The 22,785-nt window shown below is 37.9% G+C and overlaps 1 protein-coding gene across 12 annotated transcripts in view; it reads left to right on the forward strand.

Moving 5' to 3' along the window:
- The window catches only part of HERC1 (HECT and RLD domain containing E3 ubiquitin protein ligase family member 1), a 234,247-nt gene that overhangs the window by 82,999 nt on the left and 128,463 nt on the right, over positions 1–22,785 (forward strand). For all 12 annotated transcript variants that reach the window (XM_032297748.1, XM_032297756.1, XM_032297752.1 and 9 more), the window contains 9 exons: positions 1,013–1,207; positions 2,392–2,703; positions 3,809–3,905; positions 4,484–4,627; positions 6,056–6,183; positions 9,329–9,473; positions 9,581–9,752; positions 11,118–11,252; positions 11,865–12,030. In XM_032297748.1, the coding sequence (XP_032153639.1) occupies positions 1,013–1,207; positions 2,392–2,703; positions 3,809–3,905; positions 4,484–4,627; positions 6,056–6,183; positions 9,329–9,473; positions 9,581–9,752; positions 11,118–11,252; positions 11,865–12,030 (1,494 nt within the window). The remainder of the gene's footprint in view (positions 1–1,012; positions 1,208–2,391; positions 2,704–3,808; positions 3,906–4,483; positions 4,628–6,055; positions 6,184–9,328; positions 9,474–9,580; positions 9,753–11,117; positions 11,253–11,864; positions 12,031–22,785) is intronic.

Raw genomic sequence — 22,785 nt, forward strand, 5'->3', positions numbered from 1 at the left:
ACTTTACCATTATATTTTACAGAAATGGTAAATAAGCCATGATTTTTATTTTATGTATTCAGATATATGTGTGAATGTTAATTGCTTTGGGTCTTTGCTGTTTTTAGAACAGCCTCCTTTTATCCATTACTAGTGACATAGTACCATTTTGGAATGCAATTTGGTATAGTATGTTTCAGAAATCTTAGGATTCTTATCTTTTTTTGAATATTAAATCCCATTTCTGAGTTTCTCTACTAAGGAAGTAATAAGTATAGTAACAACTATATCCTTAAAAATGGCCTATATAACAAATAAATAGAAAGACTCTAAATGTCTGTAAAAGGAAAGTGGTGCCAGATATGGTTACATGGTGCCTGTAATCTCAGCTACTGGAGGGTGCTGAGGTGGGAGGATTGCTTGAGCCCAGAAGTTTGACTTTAGCCTGTTAAATAGTGAGACCTAATCTATTTTTTTAAGAAAGTTGGGGATGGGGAAGTGGTTGAATACATTGTGATTTTTTTTTTTTTAGTGGATGGAATATTATCTATTCAATCATGAAGACTAGGTAGACATGGATTTGTGTGACTCTTTTGTGCCATTTGTCACTCTTATGTATCCACTGTGGTGTCTGTGTTAAAGAATATATATATGAAAAACTCTGTAAAGACATATATTTAAATGGTAAAATTTATTTTATTAAGGTGTTAAGATTATCCATAGTGATTTTTTTCTATTTTATTTCTTAAGCTTTGTTTTTCTATAACGTTTTTGTATGCAATAATAAAATATTTAGCCAAAAGAGGATTGAGTTTGTGTCTCCCCTTTCCCACTTTCACCACTTGATTAGTGTCTTTTAGTGGTTTATTCCATATAAGTGAATAGTCTAGTTATCTTTATTTAAGATTGGATGTATGTTCACAGGTCCTTTGAGCAGGAAGGAAAGGCAACAGTAGTTTCAGGGACCATATATATATATAAAATGTCCAGACTAAAACTGTCTTATTTGTTGCATATTTTAAATTTTTAATAGGTTTGCAGAATGGCTTCTGATTATTCGAGAACGTGTGCTAGCCCAGATAGCATTCAGACTGGTGATGCTCCCATTGTTTCCGAAACCTGTGAGGTTTATGTTTGGGGGAGCAATAGCAGCCATCAGTTGGTAGAAGGAACACAGGAGAAAATACTGCAACCCAAACTGGCTCCTAGTTTCTCTGATGCACAGACTGTAAGTTTTCTAAATAGCTTACAAACTGGTAGATAATGTGGTGTACATTCATGCTTATTTACATTAAATAATATTGAGTATTTTTTAAATGAGTGGAAATTATTGATGATTGTTTCTGATCTGTATACTGCATTAGTTTTTCATTTTAATAGAAAAATATGTTTTTAGTCCCCAGTATCTCTGACAGCATTTATAACTTTCAAATAACTAAATTGGGATCTCAATTTTTGAGAACTGTTAAGAATAGCAACAGACTTTACCAGTATGTTCACCACAAATGGCAAATAGGAGTAAATAAAGGCGAGGTACGGTGGCTCATGCCTGTAATCCCAGCACTTTGGGAGGCCAAGGCAGGTGGATCATTTGAGGTCATGAGTTTGAAACTAGATTGACCAGTGTGGTGAAACCCTGTCTCTACTAAAAATATTTACTAAAATTAGCCAGTCATGGTGGTGCATGCCTGTAATCCCAGCTGCGTGGGAGGCCGAGGCAGGAGAAGTACTTGAATCTGATAAGTGGAGGTTATGGTGAGCCAAAATTTCACCTCTGCACTCCAGCCTGGGTGACAGAGTGAGATTCTGTCTCAAGAAAACAAAAAGAAAATACCTCTGCACTCCAGCCTGGGTGACAGAGTGAGATTCCATCTCAAAAAAAAAAAAAAAAAAAAAAAAAAAAGTAAATAAAACATGGAAGTTCTTTTTGCCAGATTAGCATTTTATATTCTTATGATCACTTTTTTTTACATTTATAACCCAGCTAGAACTTTCTATTTTATTATTACTTTCATTAAAATGTATTTTTTTTTCCAAATAGTTTAGAATGCATTTTATATGGTTCTTGCCATAATGTACCTTGAGGAATTCATAGGAAAATTTTGCATATTGCCATTCTCAATTATAAGATGATATTAAGCATTTTACTTTGTTGTTTCATTCAATCATAACCTGGACAATAACTTGAAAAGATAAAATATACATGAAGATTTGAACTCAGCAACAAAGTTGTAAGCATAAAAAGACCATTCATACTCTTTTAAATTTCTGTATATTCCTTAATCTCTCTGGAGAATCATGCCATATCCTGCTTTAAAAGATGTCCTTTGAGCCTCTTTGATAAAATCAGCCTTAAATATTATACTTTGATACTCAGATAAGTATTTTATGTTTATGATTTTTTGTTTATAGATTGAAGCTGGACAGTACTGCACTTTTGTCATTTCTACTGATGGCTCTGTTAGAGCTTGTGGTAAAGGCAGCTATGGGAGACTGGGCCTTGGAGACTCCAATAATCAGTCAACTTTAAAAAAGTTAACATTTGAGCCTCACAGATCCATTAAAAAGGTTTCATCTTCTAAAGGATCTGATGGTCATACTTTAGCTTTTACGACAGAAGGAGAAGTCTTCAGTTGGGGAGATGGTGATTATGGGAAACTGGGACATGGAAATAGTTCAACACAGAAATATCCCAAGCTTATTCAGGGACCTCTACAAGGAAAGGTATGTGCTTTCTTTTTAGTTATAAAAATAATTAGATGCATTGGTGTGGTAACTGACAATATCTTTCTGATTTTGATGTTTCTTTCTGCCAGTGCCCCTTACCCCCAACCCTTTGGATTAATCTTTTGTATATCTGTTTTACAGTTTACAGAACACCTTTATATACATTATTGAATTTTAATTCTTATATTCTTATAAGAGTAGTTATTATCCCTGTTTGACAGATAAGCGAACTGAGAGTCATTCATTCAACAAGCATTTATTTAGCACTTTCCAAGTATCAGGCAGTATTTTAGGCATTAGATGTGTAGCAGTGAACAAGACAGATAAGTCGCTAATCCTTTAGTCTTCAGGGTAGAGATAATAAGTTAACAAACATATAAAATAGTTTCAGATAACAGTAAAGAAAAAAAATGAGCAATAAAGATTAACTTGGGCAGGGTGTGGTATTAGGTAATGAGGTAGGTCAGAGAGTGCTCTTAAGAGAGGTGGCATCTTAATAGACACCTGAATGGTGAGGCATTTAGACTAGCTAAGTAATTGCCAAGGACCCACACAAATAATTAGAACTATTAGAAACTGAGCCCATATCTTCTCTTTTTATTAACCAGCCTACCTACCCACATTCCTTCCCTCCCTCGTTTTCTTTTCAAGACAGGGTCTCACTCTGTCATCAGGCTGGAGTGCAGTGGCACTATCTCAGCTCACTGCATCCTTGATTTCCTGGGGCTCAGGTGGTCCCCCTAACTCAGTCTCCTGAGTAGCTGGGACTATAGGCATGTACCACCATGCCTGGCTAAGTTTCATATTTTTTATAAGAGATGGGATTTTACTATGTTGCCCAGGCTGGACTTGAACTCCTGAACTCAAGTAGTCTGCCTTCCTCAGCCTCCTAAAGTGCTGGGATTACAGGCATGTATTTCAGCACTTACTTGACTCCTTAGCCAGTCATCCTTGTTCTGAGCACAGCCTCCACAACTGTGCATGGAAATTCCTGAATGGGTTGTGAATATTAGTATCTGTGAAGTCTCTGTGTGTAGTATCAGATATGGACTATGTGTTTTAACCTGTGCATGCTCATTATATTTACTTGTATGCAACGCAGGTAGTTGTTTGTGTGTCAGCTGGATACAGACATAGTGCTGCTGTCACAGAGGATGGGGAATTGTACACCTGGGGTGAAGGAGACTTTGGAAGATTAGGTAAGATTTTTTAAAAATGGAAGTTATTCTAGAAAAATAGAAATGATTACAGTTACTGAGAAGCCGTGAGAGTAGATTTACTAGTGAGAATAGACTGTCATTTATTTTGTTTAAGCTCAGAGGAAGATAATTTTATATAGTTAAGACCTAGATTTTAGTGCTGATATTTAAGATGTAATTAAATCTAGCAAGCATTTACTGAGTGTGCCCTATTATGACCAGGCACTGTAGGGTTTCTGGGATAAGAGCAATACCATCCTGATCCTGAAGTTTATAATCTAGTGGGTAATGAAAACAAGTCAACATGAGCATGAAACAGGACAACATAAGGTAAGTGCTATGAGGGGAGCATGAATAGATGATTTTAATGGTTCACTGAAGTGACTGCATGACCCAGTTTAGGAGCAGCTTGGAAGATTGTTTGAGAAGATGTTAGAAATGATTCTCTTTTTCATATTGCATTTAAAAAGTATCTCAAGTCTGTTTTAAAATTGTAACATTTATTCTACTTGTGAAGTAACGACCTAGAGAAAAAGAGGTAACATTGTTTCTTTGTTGTTGTGTGTGTTTTATCCAAGGTCATGGTGACAGCAATAGTCGTAACATTCCAACATTAGTAAAAGACATTAGCAATGTAGGAGAGGTTTCTTGTGGCAGTTCACATACTATTGCTCTGTCTAAAGATGGGAGAACTGTATGGTCTTTTGGAGGAGGAGACAATGGTATGTATCCTTTGTTTCAGTATCTTTGGTTTTTTTCTTGAGATTTTTAAAAATTTATTTTTCAGTTATATACGCCTAGTGTAGAAAGACTGAAATACAGATGAGCAGAAAGAAATTAAAAAAGAACTGAGCTTTTACAAATGTTGCTTTAACCATTGTTAACATTTTGGAAATAGACTAATAAATCTACATTTATACAAATATTTACATATATTTCTACTAAGATGTCTTTTTAAAAACCAAACTAGACCTACATGTGTATATTTTGAATAAGTTTATATATGTTTTGACATGTATATGTTTTACTTTAATAGTTTTTTTTTTTGTTTGTTTGTTTTTTTTTTTTTTTGGAGACAGGGTGTTGCTTTGTTAACCCAGGCTAATGTGCAGTGACGTAAACCTGGCTCACTGCAGCCTCAACCTCCTGGGCTCACGCGATCCTCCTACCTCAGCCCCCCGCCAGTAGCTGAAACTGCAGGCACACACTACCATGCTCAACTAATTTTTGTATTTTTTGAGAGACAGGATTTCGCTTTATTGCCCAGACTGGTCTCGAACTCCTGGGCTCCAGTGATCTGCCATGTTCGGCCTCGAAAAGTGCTAGTATTACAGATGTGAACCTCTGCGCCCAGCAGGAGTATCTTTTTTATATCAAGAAGCATGACTCTACATCTTTCTTTTAAGTGGCTCGAAGTATTCTTTTATTTGATGGTGGCACAATTTATAAAACCAGTTACTTATTGTTGCGTATCTAGATGGTTTCCATTTTTTTCAGTATTAACAATACAATGAATGAGTAAATCTTTGTTCACTTTAGTTAGTCACTCTTCCTAGCAATGTGAGTGCTTACTTCCCCATAGTCTTCAACAACAACATGTATTAAAATTAATATAATTACATAATTTCAATAGTGAAAATGGTATCATTTAATTTTTACTTTTTTTTATTCCTGATGAAGTTGAATTTGTAGATTGTTGGCCGTTTGTTTTTCTTCTTTAATGATTTGTCAAGTTTTCAATTTCATGAACTGTTGAATCTTTTTAAAATTCTTTTGAAAAATTATATGCATATACATTCTTGTATAGTACTTATGTCAGCAAATTTGAAGTTAGTAATAGAGCCATTAAAGGAGGAGAAAGACAGAAAAATAATTTAAAAGTGATTTTAAATGCTTGATTTAAAGGTGATTTTAAATTGCTTGATTTTAATTGCTTGAAATTAAGATATAAAAGGCTATCTGTGGTTGTTTGTTAGCTTTCTTACATTAAAAATGCTCACTTGTTAACATCCTCAGCTATCAGAAACAAGCTTTTCATATCTGTCAGGTTAGTGATGGAAAGATTAAAGCTCTTTATCAACTTTAGTACTATTAAAAAGAGTAGAGGTTCTTTGAAGCAAGTAAATTGTTTAGTGTGTTTGTTTTTATAGGTAAACTTGGTCATGGTGATACCAACAGAGTGTATAAACCTAAAGTTATTGAAGCTTTGCAAGGAATGTTCATTCGCAAAGTTTGTGCTGGGAGCCAGTCTTCACTTGCTTTGACATCAACAGGGCAGGTAGGACTAAGAGATGAGTATAAAAGACTTACAGTATTTCAGAGGATTAGGTGACTAAACAGTAATTATTGTATTTAAATTTTTAAATTCAAATAAATACATTTTTAGGCAACATGCTGAAATGAAGTATTTTCTCCTGTTTGAAGTAGAGTATCTGAGAAGGAACCAGGTTTTCTAACCTGGCCTATGTGACCCAGATAAACCTTAGTGGAGGCTCTGTTCTTCATATTAAACTGATTTTCTAAAATGTTTTAGCATTTAACTTCCCTTAAACCTTTTCCAAAACATCATCGATAGTGGGGGAAAGCTGAACTAGATGTAGATGGAACCAGTGATATGAACTAAGAAGGCAAGAGGGTGATCAAAAAAGAGGATAAAGAGAATGCTTAGGTATGGAAAATAATCTGAAAGAGGTGTTTCTGAGAAACAGGGTAAAGTCAGGCTTAGGATAGTTAAGATTTTATGAGTCTTTATAAAAGTTCATAAGCTTTGGACTTTTATAGCTTATAAACTTTGAACTTTTACATGCTTATTTTCACTCTTACCCTATTTGTTGGCTGAGGATAGGGAGGAGCCAGGTATGATTAGAGACTGACAGTATTTGTCCCTGTGTATCTATCAGTGATAGCAGTAAAAGAGCAAGCTGACAACTTACTCTGTCATGTATAGGAGGCCACTTTGTGCGGGGCAGTGGTATAGAAGTGTTTTGTGACTAATTTGCAAGACCGATGAGCAGAAAAGCTGAAATTAGCATGTAATTTTGTTATTCTTTGAGAAACTAGAATGCCTTGTGTCCTAAAAATCTAACTCAAGTTATTCATTATTACATTTGTTAGTTGCTGCCTTAAAAATGTCTCTTCTATGTATTTCTCACCTTGGGTTTTATAGTAAGAATCCATGAATTAAAGTTAAAAGGTGCTTATATATTTGATATATACATAAGCAAAAAACAGGCAAATTAACAGATGTTCCTTGAACATCATGTCCTTCTTTTTTAATTAGGGGTGATAATTTCTGCTTTGCATACAAATGATCATGTAAGATAATCATTAGAATTGAGAGTTTCTGTAGATTATCAAGTACTCTTCAACTATTAGTTGGTGGTGGTAGTAGTAATAAAAATAATACTAACAAATCTATTACATTGAATCCCAAGAGAACTTGTAAATTGTTTATAGAATAGTCATATCATGAGTACCTTAAGTTATATTACATCAAATACATATATATGGAAAAAAGTAAAGTCAAATATTTTTAAATGGAAGAGTATTTCTGTTTACCATTAAACTTGAGCATGAAATGATGGTCAACATTTGCTTTTCCCTCAGTCTCTCTCAGCCCTTTCAGGCCTCTTCTATATTGACTTCCCACCATACTACATGGTATGGTCCAGTCCCTAAAGGCAAGCCAAGTATTTCTCATCTGGTGCTCAAACAAAGGAACATCGCAAGAGAAAACTCTATGTAGGCCTTACTGAGTGACAGTATTATAGTGATGTATCACTTAACAGGATATGTTCTGAGAAATGTGTTGTTAGGCAATTTTGTTATTGTAAGAACATTGTAGAGAGTACCACACAAACCTAGATGGTGTAGCCTACTACGCTCCTAGACTGTATGGTGTAGCCTATTGCTCTTAGGCTTCAAACCTGAACTGCATGTTACTGTGCTGAATACCTTCGGAAATTGTAATAAAAGGGTAAGTATGTATCTAAACATATCTGAACATAGAAGAGGTACAGTAAAAATACTGGCATCAAAGTTCCATTAAATCTTGTGGGACCACTGTTGTATAATGTGGTCTATTATTGACTGAATGGTGCATCACTGTATTATAATTTGTGAGTGATTTAGGAGATTTCCTATGATGATTTTGACTGTACATTATTTCACTGTCCTTATCTTTGGTTCCTAACATCTCGTAAAATATGCTTATGTACTGGAATTTGTTGCTTTCTATACTTAAGTAAGTTACTTGAAAACAAGTACAAATATATGTTCTTATTTTATTTTATTTTGAAGTCAGGGTCTCACTCTGTTGCTCAGGCTGGAGTACAGTGGCACAAACAAGGCTCACTGCAGCCTTGACGTGGTGGGCTCAAGAGATCCTCCCTGCTCAGGCTCCCAAGTAGCTGGGACCATAGGCCTGTACCACAATGCTTGGCCAATTTTTAAAATTTTTTTGGAAACCGGGTCTTGCCATGTTTTCCAGGTTGGTCTTGAACTCCTGGATTCGAGTGATCCTCCTGCCTCTGTCTCCCTAAGTGCTGGGATTATAGGCTTGAGCCACTAGACCTGGACAGTCCTTTTTAGTTTTTATTGAAGTGGTTTAATCTCTCAGCAGCACTTTCCTAAAATAATTGCAAGACAAAAAAAAATTCTCAAATTTGGTGGCATAAAGATAAGAGTCCATATCATCTTAACAAAACCTATTGAAGATAAAGAAAAAACTCATTCAGATTGCTCATTGTTTTGATTTTGTTGATTTTGGGTTGCTAGATTGGCAGTTATTCACTTATTTGTCTTGCCAAAGACAAAATTTTTTTTCCCACCTAACCCTTTCCCCAAACATCTTAAATCAATCAGTGGTTATTTTGGTATTGATTAGTCAAAAATGAAGATGTTCAAGAGGAACTATCTTGCTCCTGCTTCACATGGCCCTCTTTGTAAGTGATAATTATTGTAACAGTGAGGTGAGGTATTTTAATACTAAATAATAAACATCAGTTTTGTGATTTATATAATCTATTTTATATGCTTGTACCTTGTTCTAATCTTAATCTTACCAAAATAGTGAGAAACACATAAAGGAGAAGTTTTAAGACAGTATTTTCAAAGCCAGTAAGATGGGGCAAATATAACAAATTGCAAGCCAGTTAGTAGTTTGGCAGACTGTCACAGAAGACCTTTCTGTTTTTCTATGACCAGTTATTTTTGTTTTCAGATTAGCTGTTTGTCTGCCTATACAGCAAAGGCTTAAAGGCAGCAAGAAAAATAACAATCTTTAAAATGATCAAAATGATTTTAACATCAGAAAGTTATTTATTATCAAACTACACTCCAGTTTCATAGATTTTATTTATCCCTAAACAAGCCAACAGTCTAATCATCTCAGAGTTACATGTAGTGTATTCCTGTTTTTTCAGGTCTACGCTTGGGGCTGTGGAGCTTGTCTAGGTTGTGGTTCTTCAGAAGCTACTGCTTTGAGACCCAAGCTTATTGAAGAACTGGCGGCCACAAGAATAGTTGATGTTTCAATTGGAGACAGTCATTGTTTGGCTCTTTCTCATGGTAAAGTCATTTGTTTTTAAGGAAATGTTATTAACTTTGTTTTCTGTAAATATATGACATTTAAATTTGGCTTTTCTTTTATATAATACTTTATATTTTGTTTTCAGATAATGAAGTTTATGCCTGGGGCAATAACTCAATGGGGCAATGTGGCCAGGGAAATTCCACAGGTCCTATTACTAAACCAAAGAAAGTGAGTGGCTTAGATGGCATAGCCATTCAGCAAATTTCAGCTGGAACATCACATAGTCTGGCATGGACTGCTCTTCCTAGGGACAGGTAAGAGTGCCTGTTTTTAAAAATTCTTGTGTGTTTTAACACAAAAAAGTCAGTAAAAAGTAGAAACACTAATAAAAATGGAAATAATTGTGCTTTGTTCATAAAATACTCTTCTGAAATAGATAGGAATGCTTTTTCTCTATCATAAAAATGACATTAGATTTGAGCGTTGATGTTATACGTGTTTCACAAGCAAGAGGTCATACCCAGTATTTAAGACATTGTCTTAAACATTTTGAATCCTCTTTTATCTCTAGATACAGATTTAAAATAATTAAATGTCTGTGTATCAAGAGGAAATTAAAATAATTAAAATCAGAACTAGGCTTTATTGATTTAATGTTATTTAACATCAGCACTCTTTATCTGGTTGGTTTTTTGAAAAAGTTTTTTTGAAAAAAAAAATTGCCGTGCTTTTAAATCAAGAAGGTTACTCTTTGCAGAAACTTAGATTTTTCCTAAAGTGCTAACTGTATGTGTTTAGTCAATCAGGTAGGTAAGTTTTAGTCAATATTAAGATATTGAATTTTAAGGAACGTCTGAGTTATTTCAGACATTTTCGAATACACACGGGCTAATTTATAGCTTAGAATGTATTTTGTTTGCATTCTATACCTTTGACTCAGAGTTTTAAAATGATATTCTAATCAATTAAAAATATTTGTTAATAGTTTTTCCTCTTAACACAAAAGCCAAAATAAATAAGTTGAATATAAGGAGTTTGCTATTAGCATTAAATCTCCGTCTTCCCACTTCATATGTAGGTAGTTGAGTCCCAAGATCTTAAAAGTATTCACAATAAATTTCAGGATTTTGTCTTTTAATAGATTTCAGTATATCACTCTATAGAGTCAGGATATTTTTCTTAATAAGAAATATACATTTTCTAGACTCTTAGAACCAGAGGGACTTTAGTAGATCATGTAACATAGCCCTCTGCTTTCAGGTGAGTAGACATCCAAACCTTCCAAAACAAGTGGTGGTTGTATGCTTTCTTCTTAAAGATGGCAAATTCGTGGTTTTCCTTAGTCACTAAAATGAAAGGTTTTATCACTTTCATAATTAGTAATGTCTTCTGTGTATGTTGTTGAAATCATTCATCTTTGATATATATATATGTGTATATATATTTTTTGAGATGGAGTCTCACTTTGTTACCCAGGCTGGAATGCAGTGGTGCAGTCTCTGCCCACTGCAACGTCTGCCTCCCAAGTTCAAGCAATTCCCCTGTCGTAGCCTACTGGATAGCTGGGATTGTAGGCATATACCATCATGCCTGGCCAATATGTTTTAATTTTCATTTTTGATCATTCATAAAAACTTCATTTTAAGACTGTTTTATTATTTTCTGATGTGTCCTTTTAGACAAGTTGTTGCATGGCACCGGCCTTATTGTGTAGATCTTGAAGAGAGTACCTTCTCACACCTGCGTTCTTTTCTTGAGAGATACTGTGATAAAATAAACAGTGAGATTCCCCCACTCCCTTTCCCTTCATCAAGGTATGTTATATGTGTGTTTGTGCATGTGTATAAATTACTCCTTTTGAATTTTGACTTACTGTTCTTTCTTGTTTTCCCAAATTATATGGAACTTTTTTAATAATCTAGGAAAGAGCTAACCTTAGATACTTATTGATAATAACCTCTAGGAAAAAGTTACTCATAATTTCACAAATGATGTTTTAAAAATTTACTGTCGTTCATGACTTGACAAATTTTTTTTTTTTTTTTTTTTTTTTGAGAAGTTTTTTCTCTGTCACCCAGGCTAGAGCACAGTGGCTGATCTCGGTTCACTGCAACCTCTGCCTCCTGGGTTCAAGCAATTCTCCTGCCTCTTCCTCCTGAGTAGCTGGGATTACAGGCATCTGCCATCGCGCCTGGCTAATTTTTGTATTTTTAGTAGAGACAGGGTTTTGCCATGTAGGCCAGGCTGATCTCAAACTCTTGACCTCAGGTGATCTGCCCATCTCAGCCTTCCAAAGTGCTGGGATTATAGGCATGAGCCACTGCATCTAGCCAACAAAACTTTTAAATTGAAAAAAATGTTACCCATACTGGGTAGTACATACACTTTTATGTTCCAAAAATTCATAGCAGTTTATTTGGTTTCAGAGAACACCACAGTTTTCTCAAGCTGTGCCTAAAGCTACTTTCAAATCACCTTGCTCTTGCACTTGCGGGAGGGGTAGCTACCAGCATTCTCGGGAGGCAGGCGGGCCCACTTCGAAATTTGCTCTTCAGACTGATGGACTCAACTGTCCCAGATGAAATCCAAGAGGTAAGAGAATAGAGAAAACTACATCTTTCACTGAGATTTTAGCCATACAGTATATTCAACTGTACGTTGAACAGTTTCAATTGGATGTTGTTTCCCTTACTCCTATTTTCTTGGTGGGAACAGATATTTTTGGTTAACTCATCCTTTGAGACAAAGGTCAGATGCTATCTCTGAGAAACTTTTTATTCCTGCCCTCCTACCAGATTTGTTTTTTCTTGTATATGTTCTCATTACATCACATTGTATTATAGTTGCCTATTTACAAACATGTCACTCTTTTTTCACCAGAAGATGAGTTCCTGAGGGCAAGGACCTAGTGCATGGCTTGGTCAATAGTAGTAACTGAATAAGTGGACTGGGTCATCTACTAGAACTGTATCCAGAGCTAAGGAGAGGAAGGTCGGCTTAAGGAGGAAGAAGTGGCCTAGATTAGCATAGTGATTATAAATAAGGAGAGTATAGGTTGAAAAAGCATATTTAGTATTACAATACAATATTAAATTTGGGGAAAATGTAAAAATGTCTATATATTTGTAGTACAAAATATAGAAAATAAAAATAAATATTTTGGCAGGTAATAATGGAAAGTATAGTAATTTTTAAACCAGTGTACTCCTAAATTATCAATGGATCAAAGAAGGAAATTACAAGAGAAATTTGAAATACTTAAGATTAATGAAAACAAAAACATAACATACCAAAACTCATGAAATGCAGCTATAGCTATGCTTGGAGGGAAATTTATAGCTTATAAACATCTATATTAAAAAAAAGAAATATGTTGAATCAGTAGTTTAACCTCCCATCTTAAGAAATTAGAAAAAGAGGAGCCAACTCAACCCAAAGCAAGTAGAAAAATGAAACTAATGTAGAGTAGAGTGAAATTTTAAAAATAAAGAATAGAAAAACCGTTGAGATCAAGGAAACTAAATGTTGGTTCTTTGAAAAGACAGAAACTAACAAACCACTGGCTGGACTGGCCAAGAAAAAGAGAGAGAGGACTTAAATTATTCAAATCAGGAATGAAAGATGAGATATTACTATTGACCCTAAAGAAATTAAAAGAGAATTGAGAGGCAAAGCAGGATGGTGAAATAGAATGCTCCACTGATCATTCCCCCTGCCAAGGACACCAATTTAACAACTATCTACACAGAAAAAAGCATCTTCATAAGAACCAAAAATCAGGCGAGCACTTATAGTACCTGGTTTTAACTTCATATGACTGAAAGAGGCACTGAAGAGATAGAAAAAACAGTCCTGAATTGGCAATGCCACTCCTCCCCCTGTGGCAGTGGCAGTGTGCAGAGTGTCTCTGGGTGCTGTGGGAGGGAGAACACAGCAATTGTGAGGCATTGAACTCAATGCTATTTTGTTAGAGCAGAAAGGAAAACTGGACCAAACTCAGCTGACACCTGTCCACAGAGGGAACATTTAAACCAAACCTAGCCAGAGGGGAATTGCGGATCCCAATGGTTCAATTTTGAATTCCTTCAAGCCTTGCCACTGAGGCCTGTAGTGCTCTGTGCCTCCAAGTAAACTTGAAAGGCCGTCTTGTTCCAAAGGACTGTAACTCTTAGGCAAGTACTAGTGCTGAACTGATCCCAGAGACAGTGGACAGAGGGATACATGACATACTGAGACTCCAGCTGCAGCAACCAAAGGAGTGCTGCCTCCTCCCCCACCCCCCATGCCAGGCTACACAGCTCGTGGCTCCAAAAGAGACCCCTTTCTTCCACTTGAGAGGAGACGGAAGAGTGGGCAGGACTTTGCCTTGCCTCTTAAATACCACCTTGGCCAAAGCAGGATAGGGGACCAGTCAGAGTCACAAGGCTCCGTGTTCTAGGCGTCAGCTCTCAGATGACATTTCTAGACATACCCTGGGCTATGGTATGATTTTTGACATACCAAAAATCAGTACTGCCTTTAAGAAAATGATTCAGTACTGGCAGCATTCATCGCCTGCTAACTGAAGTGCCTGTGGGCCCTGAATAACCAGCATTGACACCCAGGCATTACGTCAAGGGCCTTGGGTGAGCCTCTAAGACTTGCTGGCTTCAGATATCAGCACAGCCACAGAGGGATAGAGCACCAAATACACTCTTGGAATCCCCGATTTCAGGACTTGATTCTTAATGGCATTTCTAGACCTGCCTTGGGCTATAGGAAAAACCACTCCCCTGAAGGGTGAGTCCCAGGCCAGGCAGTATTTACCATAAGCTAACTTAAGAATCCCTGGGGCTGGGCGACTTGGCTCACATCTGTAATGCCAGCACTTTGGGAGGCTGAGGTGGGTGGATCACAGGGTCAAGAGATCGAGACCATCCTGGCCAACATGTTGAAACCCCATCTCTACTGAAGTACAGAAAAAATGAGCCAGGCTTAGTGGTGCGCGCTTGCTACTGGGGAAGCTGAGGTGGAAGAATCACTTGAACTGGGAGGCAGAGGTTGCAGTGACCGAGATTACACCATTGCACTCTAGCCTGGCTCCATCTCAAAAACAAAACAACAACAACAAAAAGAATCCCTGGGCCTTAAGGGAACCTTGGTGCTTGTCTGGCAATACTCCTTGTAGCCTGAGGTGGTGTTAGCTATGGGGTGAGGCTCTTCTAGCTTTGGAGAGGGGAGGCATGAGTGAAAAAGACTATATCTTGTGGTTTGAGTGCCAGCTCAGCCATGGTACAGTAGAACACTAGGTAGACCTCTAAGGTTTTTTATTATAGTCCCTGACTCCCAGACGGCACCTCTAGAGAGTTGGGGGAACCTCACTGCCCTGAAGGGAAGAACACAGGTCTGGCTGGCTTTGCCACTGGCTGATTGTAGAACCACAGGTCCTTGAGTGAACACAGGCAATAGTCAGGGAGTGGTTACAGCAGGCCTTGAGTAAGACCCAGTGCTGTTCTGGCTTCAGGTCTGACCCAGTGCAGCCATAGTGATTGTGGCCACAGGGGTGCTTGTGTCACTCCACTCCTAGCTTTAGGTGGCTGAGAACAGAGAGAAAGAGAGAGACTCTGTTTGGGAGAAAGTAAGGGAATAGAACAAGAGACTGCCTGATAATCCAGAGAATTCTCCCAGATATTGTCCAAGACCATCAAGGTGGTATCTCTATGCAGCTGCAAGAACCACATGCTACTAAAGCAGATACAGCTTAGATCACAACACCCAAATCCTTTCAAATATCTGGAAAGCCCAAGATATATCTGGAAAGCCTAAGAAGGATGGATACAGATAGGCCCAGACAGTAAAGACTACAGTAAATACCTAACTCTTCAATGCCCAGACACTGGAGAATATCTGCTAGCATCCACACCATCTATGACCTAACCAAATGGACTAAATAAGGCACCAGTTACCAATCCTGGAGAAACAGAATTGTGAACTTTCAGGCAGAGAATTCAAAATATCTGTGTTGAGGAAACTCAAAGAAATTCAAGATAGCACAGAGAAGGAATTCAGAATCTTATCCGATTAATTTAACAGATTAAAATAATTTGAAAGAATCAAGCAGAAATTCTGGAGCTGATGAATACAGTTGTCATATTGAAGAATGCCTCAGAGTCCTTTAATAGCAGAACTGATGGCAGAAGAAAGAATTAGTGAGCTTGAAGACAGGCTATTTGAAAAGACATAGTCAGAAGAGACAAAAGAAAAAGAATAAAAAATAATGAAGCACACCTGCAGGATCTAGAAAATGGTCTCAAAAGGGCAAGTCTAAGAGTTATTGGCCTTAAAGAAAAATCTCATGAAGGAAAGCCCAGGACCAAATGGCTTCACTGGTGAATTCCACAAAATATTTAAGGAAGGATTGACACTAGTTCTTCACAAACTCTTCCAGAATATAGAAGAGAAGCTAATACTTGCCAGTTATATTCTGTGAGGCCAGTATTACCCTAATAGTGGACCAAGACGTTGCAGGAAAAGAGAAACTATAGACCTGCTATTACAGGGCTCTGATGCATTCTTCAATATCCATTATGAAGATAGATGTAAAAATTCTCAACAAACTACTAACAAACCAAATCCAGCAACTTACCTAAAAGATTGTACACCATGACCAAATAGGATGTATCCCATTTTCAAAGTATGACTATCAGTCAATATAATATGCCACATTAATAGAAAAATCAACAAAAACCATGTGATTATCTGGATGCTGAAAAACCATCTGACGAAATTCAGCATCCTTTCATGATAAAGACATTCAACAAGCTAGGAATAGAAGGGAACTTTCTTAACCTGATAAAGGGCATCTATGAAAAATTTATAGTTAATATCATACTCAATAGAGAAAAATTGAAAACCTTCCCCCTAAGATCAGGAATAAAATAAGGACTTCTACTCCTGTCATTTCTATTCTAGCTGGGGCAGTTACGTAAGATAATGAAATAAAAGTCATGTAGATTGAAAAGGAAGATGTAAAACTATTTCTGTTCGCTGATGACATGATTTTGTGTGTAGAAAATCCTAAGGAACACATGCACACACACTCATCACAACGCTAGGGCTCGTAAATGAATTCAGCAGACTTTCAGGATAAAAGATAAATGTATAAAAATTGTTTCTATACCCTAGCAATGCACAATAAAAAATATAAAGGAAACAAGTTAACCTATAAAAGCATCAAAAAGAATAAAAACTTAGGAATACATTTAACAAAAGTGTAAGACTTGTACACTGAAACCATAAAACATCATTGAAAGAAATTAAAGAAGGCCACAATAAATGGAAACATACCTCATGTTTATGGATTGCAAGACTTAATATTGTGAAGATGTCAGTAATTTGCAAATTGGTTTACAGATTCAGTGTAGTCACTGTCAAAATTCTTACTGGCTTTGTTTGGCAGAAATTGATAAGCTGATCTTAAAATATTGGAAATTCAAGGATCCAGAGTAGCCAAAACAGTCTTAAAAAAGAAGAATGAAGTTAGAAGATTCACACTTTCCTACTTCAACACATACTACTTTATAGTTACAGTAATAAAAATAGAGTGGCTTTGTCAGAAGGATAGATATATAGATCAATGGAATAGACTTAAGAGTCCAGAAATAAACTCATACATTTGTGGCTTATTGATTTTCTACAAGAGTGCCAAAACAATTTCATGAGAGAATAGTGTCTTCAACAAATGGTATTCAGACAACCATATACCCGCATACAAATGAACGAAGTTGCTTCCTTGCATCACATACAAGAAAATTAACTCACAATAGATTAAAGACCTAAATATAAGAGCTACAACTGTAAAACTCACAAAAGAAAACATAGGTGTAAATCTTTATCACCTTGGATCAGGCAGCAGTTTCTTAGCTGTGACATCAAAAGCACAAACAACCAAAGGGAAAATAAATTGGACGTCATCAAAATTAAAAACATTGTGCTTCAAAACATAGTATCAAGAAAATGAAAAGACAGCTCACAAAATGGGAGAGATATTTGTAACTGATATATCTGATGAGGTTCTAGTTTCTAGAATATATAAAGAATTCTTGATCCAGGATCCAAGATGGCCATTTAGGAACAGCTCAGGATTGCAGCTCCTAGTGAAAGCGCAGAGGGTGAGTTGACACTGCATTTTTATTGCCCACAGACTAGGAAATTCCCAGGTGGAGGAGCTCCACGGGTCACCAGCAAGGCTGTTTTGGCCAGCGCGGCTGTGTTGGCCGGCGCCACTGCTTTGCCCCGTGCGGCTGCTTTGTCAGCGCCCCGGCGCAGTGGTTCTCTGTACAAAATACACTGGTCCGGGTGCCCTTTTGGCTGGCGATTGGAGCCACGGGAAGTCACCCATTCATCTGTTTAAAAAGGGGACTGAACAGGGAACCAGGACAGTAGATTCGAGGGCAAAAAAAGCGCCAGGAATCTCAGTGCTGCTGTTTAAGCCAGCGCAGTGAGTCGCCACAAGGGAAAACACACAGATCCTGGTGCCTTTTCAACAGGGGACTGGAACACCAACTTAAAAGAAAAAGAAAAAAAAAGGCTCGGAGGCAGGGATCCAGGCGATCAGGCTCGGCTGGTCCCACCCCCACAAAAGAACAGCAATCAGAAACTCTCTGGATTGAGAGTTTCACAGCAAGCGCAGCTGAACCGGGGATGGTCCAGCTCTGTGGGGGAGGGGCATCCGCCATTACCAAGGCAGCCCCCCACTACGGAGGTAGTCAGCCAATGCTGAGGCAGCCCGCCGTTGCCAAGGCAACCCGCCATTGCTGAGGCAGCCCGCTGTTGCCAAGGCAACCCGCCACTACAAAGAGGCTCTGCCTTAACAGAGGCGGACCACCATTGCTGAGGCAGTTCTAACTACACCCATATAAACAGGACTGCAGGGATGTTCACTCGGCAGCTGGGCGGAGCCCACAGCAGCTCAGCAAAGCCTCTACAGGCAGACAGTGACTAGGCTGCCTCCTTGCTGGGCAGGGCAGCTCTGAAGGAAAAAAAAAGAAAGTAGCGGCATAACGGAAACTCATAAATAAAGCCCTAAATCCCTGGGACAGAGCACCTGGGAAGAAAAAGTGGTTTATGAGTTCTGCTGCAGCAGAACTAAACGTACCTGCCCAGCAGCTCTGAATGAACAACGGAGCTCACAGCTCGGCATTTGAGCTCCTATAAAGAACAGACTGTCTCCTCAAGCAGCTCCCTGACCCCTGTATATCTAAAGAGCCACCTCATAATGGAGAGATCAGACTGATACTTGACAGGTATCCTTCTGGGACAAAGATAGCAGAAGAAGAAAACTGGTAATAACCCTTACTGTTCTGCAGCTGCTGCAGGTGATCCCCAGGCAAGCAGGGCCTGGAGTGCACCTCAGCAGACCTGCAGCAGAGGGGCCAGACTGTCAGAAGGAAAACCAAGAAACAGAAATAACCTCATCATCAACAAACGGAATGTCCACTCAGAGACCCAATCTGAAAGCAAGCAACTACAAAGACGACAGGTGGATAAATCCATAAAGATGGGAAGAAACCAGCACAAAAAGGATGAAAACACCCGAAACCAGAACACCTCTCCTCCTACAAGGGATCACAACTCCTCACCAGCAAGGGAACAAGGTTGGATGGAGAACGAGTGTGATGAAATGACAGAATCAGACTTCAGAAGGTGGGTAGTAAGAAACTTCTGTGAACTAAAAGAACATGTTCTAACCCAATGCAAAGAAACTAAGGACCTTGAAAAAAGATTTGGCGAAATGCTAACGAGAATGGACAAAATAGAAAGAAATATAAGTGAATTGATGGAGCTGAAAAACACAACATGAGAACTTCACGAAGCATGCACAAGTATCAACAGCCGAACTGACCAAGCAGAAAAAAGGATATCAGAGGTCAAAGATCAACTCAATGAAATAAAACGGGAAGGCAAGAATAGAGAAAAAAGGGTAAAAAGGAATGAACAAAGTCTCCAAGAAATGTGGGACTATGTGAAAAGACCTAATCTACGTTTGATAGGTGTACCTTAATGCGACGAAGAGAATGAATCCAAGCTGGAAAATACTCTTCAGGATATTATCCAGGAAAACTTCCCCAACCTAGCAAGGCAGGCAGACATTCAAGTCCAGGAAATACAGAGAACACCACAAAGATATTCATCAAGAAGAGCAACCCCAAGGCACATAATCGTCAGATTCACCAGGGTAGAAATGAAGGAGAAAATACTAAGGGCAGCCAGAGAGAAAGGTCAGGTTACACACAAAGGGAAGCCCATCAGACTCACAGCAGATCTCTCAGCAGAACCGTACGAGCCAGAAGAGAGTAGGGGACAGTATTCAACATCCTTAAAGAAAAGAACTTTCAACCCAGAATCTCCTGTCCAGCCAAACTAAGCTTCATAAGTGAAGGAAAAATAAAATCCTTTGTGAACATGCAAGTACTCAGAGATTTCATCACCACCAGGCCAGCTTTACAAGAGCTCCTGAAAGAGGCTCTACACATATAGAGGAACAGCCAGTACCAGCCACTCCAAAAACATGCCAAATGGTAAAGAGAATCAATACAATGAAGAATCTGCGTCAACTAATGGGCAAAACAGCCAGCTAGCACCAAAATGGCAGTATCAAATTCATACATAACAATATTAACCCTAAATGTAAATGGACTAAATGCCCCAATCAAAAGACACAGACTGGCAAATTGGATAAAAAGCCAAAACCCATTGGTGTGCTGTATCTAGGAAACCCATCTCACATGCAAGGATACACAAAGGCTCAAAATAAAGGGATGGTGGAAGATTTACCAAGCAAATGGAGAGCAGAAGAAAGCAGGAGTTGCAATTCTCATCTCTGATAAATTAGACTTTAAAGCAGCAAAGATCAAAAGAGACATAGAAGGACATTACATAATGGTAAAAGGATCAATGAAACAAAAAGAGCTAACGATCCTAAATATATACGCACCCAATACAGGAGCACCCAGATACATAAGGCAAGTTCTTAGTGACTTACAAAGAGACTTAGACTCCCACACAATTATAGTGGGAGACTTTAACACCTCATTGTCAATATTAGATCAACCAGACAGAAAATTAACAAGGATATCCAGGACTTGAACTCAGACCTGGACCAAGCAAACCTAATAGACATTTACAGAACTTTCCACCCCAAATCCACAGAATATACATTCTTCTGAGCACCACATCACACCTACTCTAAAATTGAGCACATAATTGGGAGTAAATCACTCCTCAGCAATTGCAAAAGAATGGAAATCATAACAAACAGTCTCTCAGACCACAGTGCAATCAAGTTAGAACTCAGAATTCAAAAACTAACTCAGAACCGCACAGCTTCATGGAAACTGAACAACTTGCTGTTGAATGTTGACTGGATAAACAATGAAATGAAGACAGAAATAAAGATGTTCTTTGAAACCAACGAGAATGAAGACACAACATACCAGAATCTCTGGGATACATTAAAGCAATCTCTAGAGGAAAATATATAGCAATAAGTGACCACATGAGAAGCAAGGAGAGATAAAAAATTGACGCCCTATCGTCAAAATTGAAAGAGCTAGAGGAGCAAGATAAAAAAAACTCAAAGTCTAGCAGAAGACAAGAAATAGCTAAGATCAGAGCAGAACTGAAGGAGATAGAGACACAAAAAACCCTTCAAAAAATCAATAAATCCAGGAGCTGGTTTTCTGAAAAGATCAACAAAATAGACCACTAGCCAGATTAATAAAAAAGAAAAGAGAGAATAACCAAATTGATGCAATAAAAAACAATAAAGGGGATATCACCACAGATTCCACAGAAATTCAAACCATCATCAGAGACTATTACAAACAACTCTATGCACATAAACTAGTAAACCTGGAAGAAATGGATAACTTCCTGGACACTTGCCTCCTCCCAAGCCTAAACCAGGAAGAAGCCGAAACCCTGAACAGACCCATAACAAGGTCTGAAGTTGAGGCAGCAATTAAGAGCTTACCACCCAAAAAAAGCCCAGGTCCAGATGGGTTCACAGCCAAATTCTACCAGACATACAAAGAGGAGCTGGTACCATTCATTCTGAAACTATTCCAAACAATACAAAAAGAGGGAATTCTTCCCAAATCATTTTATGAGACCAACATCATCCTGATTCCAAAACCCGGCAGAGACTCAACAAGAAAAGAAAACTTCAGGCCAATATCCATGATGAACATAGATGCAAAAATCTTCAATAAAATACTGACAAGCCGATTGCAACAGCACATCAAAAAGCTTATCCACCATGATCAAGTAGGCTTCATCCCGGGGATGCAAGGCTGGTTCAAAATATGCAAGTCTATAAACGTAATTGACCACATAAACAGAACCAAAGACAAAAACCACATGATTATCTCAATTGATGCAGAGAAGGCCTTTGACAAAATTCAACAGCCCTTTATGCTAAAAACCCTCAATAAGCTAGGTATTGATGGAACGTATCTCAAAATAATGAAAGCTATTTACGACAAGCCCACAGCCAATATCATACTGAATGGGCAAAAATTGGAAGCATTCCCCTTGAAATCTGGCACTAGACAAGGATGCCCTCTCTTACCACTCCTATTCAATATAGTACTAGAAGTTCTAGCCAGAGCAATCAGGCAAGAAAAAGAAATAAAGGGTATTTAAATAGGAAGGGAGGAAGTCAACTTGTCTCTGTTTGCAGACGACATGATTGTATATCTAGAAGACCCCATCGTCTCAGCCCAAAAGCTCCTGAAACTGATAAGCAAATTCAGCAAAGTCTCAGGATACAAAATCAATGTGCAAAAATCACAAGCATTCCTATACACCAATAACAGACTTAAAGAGAGCCAAATCAAGAACGAACTTCCATTCACAATTGCCACAAAGAAAATAAAATGCCTAGGAATACAACTAACAAGGAACGTAAAGGACCTCTTCAAGGAGAACTACAAGCCACTGCTCAGCGAAATAAGAGAGGACACAAACAGATGGAGAAACATTCCATGTTCATGGTTAGGAAGAATCAATATTGTGAAAATGGCCATACTGCCCAAAGTAATTTACAGATTCAACGCTATCCCCATCAAGCTACCAATGACCTTCTTCACAGAACTGTAAAAAAAACACCTTAAACTTCATATGGAACCAAAAGAGACCCCGCATAGCCAAGTCAATTCTAAGCAAAAAGCACAAAGCGGGGGGCATCACACTACCGGACTTTATACTACAAGGCTACAGTAATCAAAACAGCATGGTACTGGTACCAAAACAGAGGTATAGACCAATGGAACAGAACAGAGGTCTCGGTGGCAACACAACATATCT

This window comes from Sapajus apella, unplaced genomic scaffold (assembly GCF_009761245.1).
Source record: "Sapajus apella isolate SASKATOON/1434 unplaced genomic scaffold, GSC_monkey_1.0 scaffold37, whole genome shotgun sequence".
NCBI classification, from domain to species: Eukaryota; Metazoa; Chordata; class Mammalia; order Primates; family Cebidae; genus Sapajus; species Sapajus apella.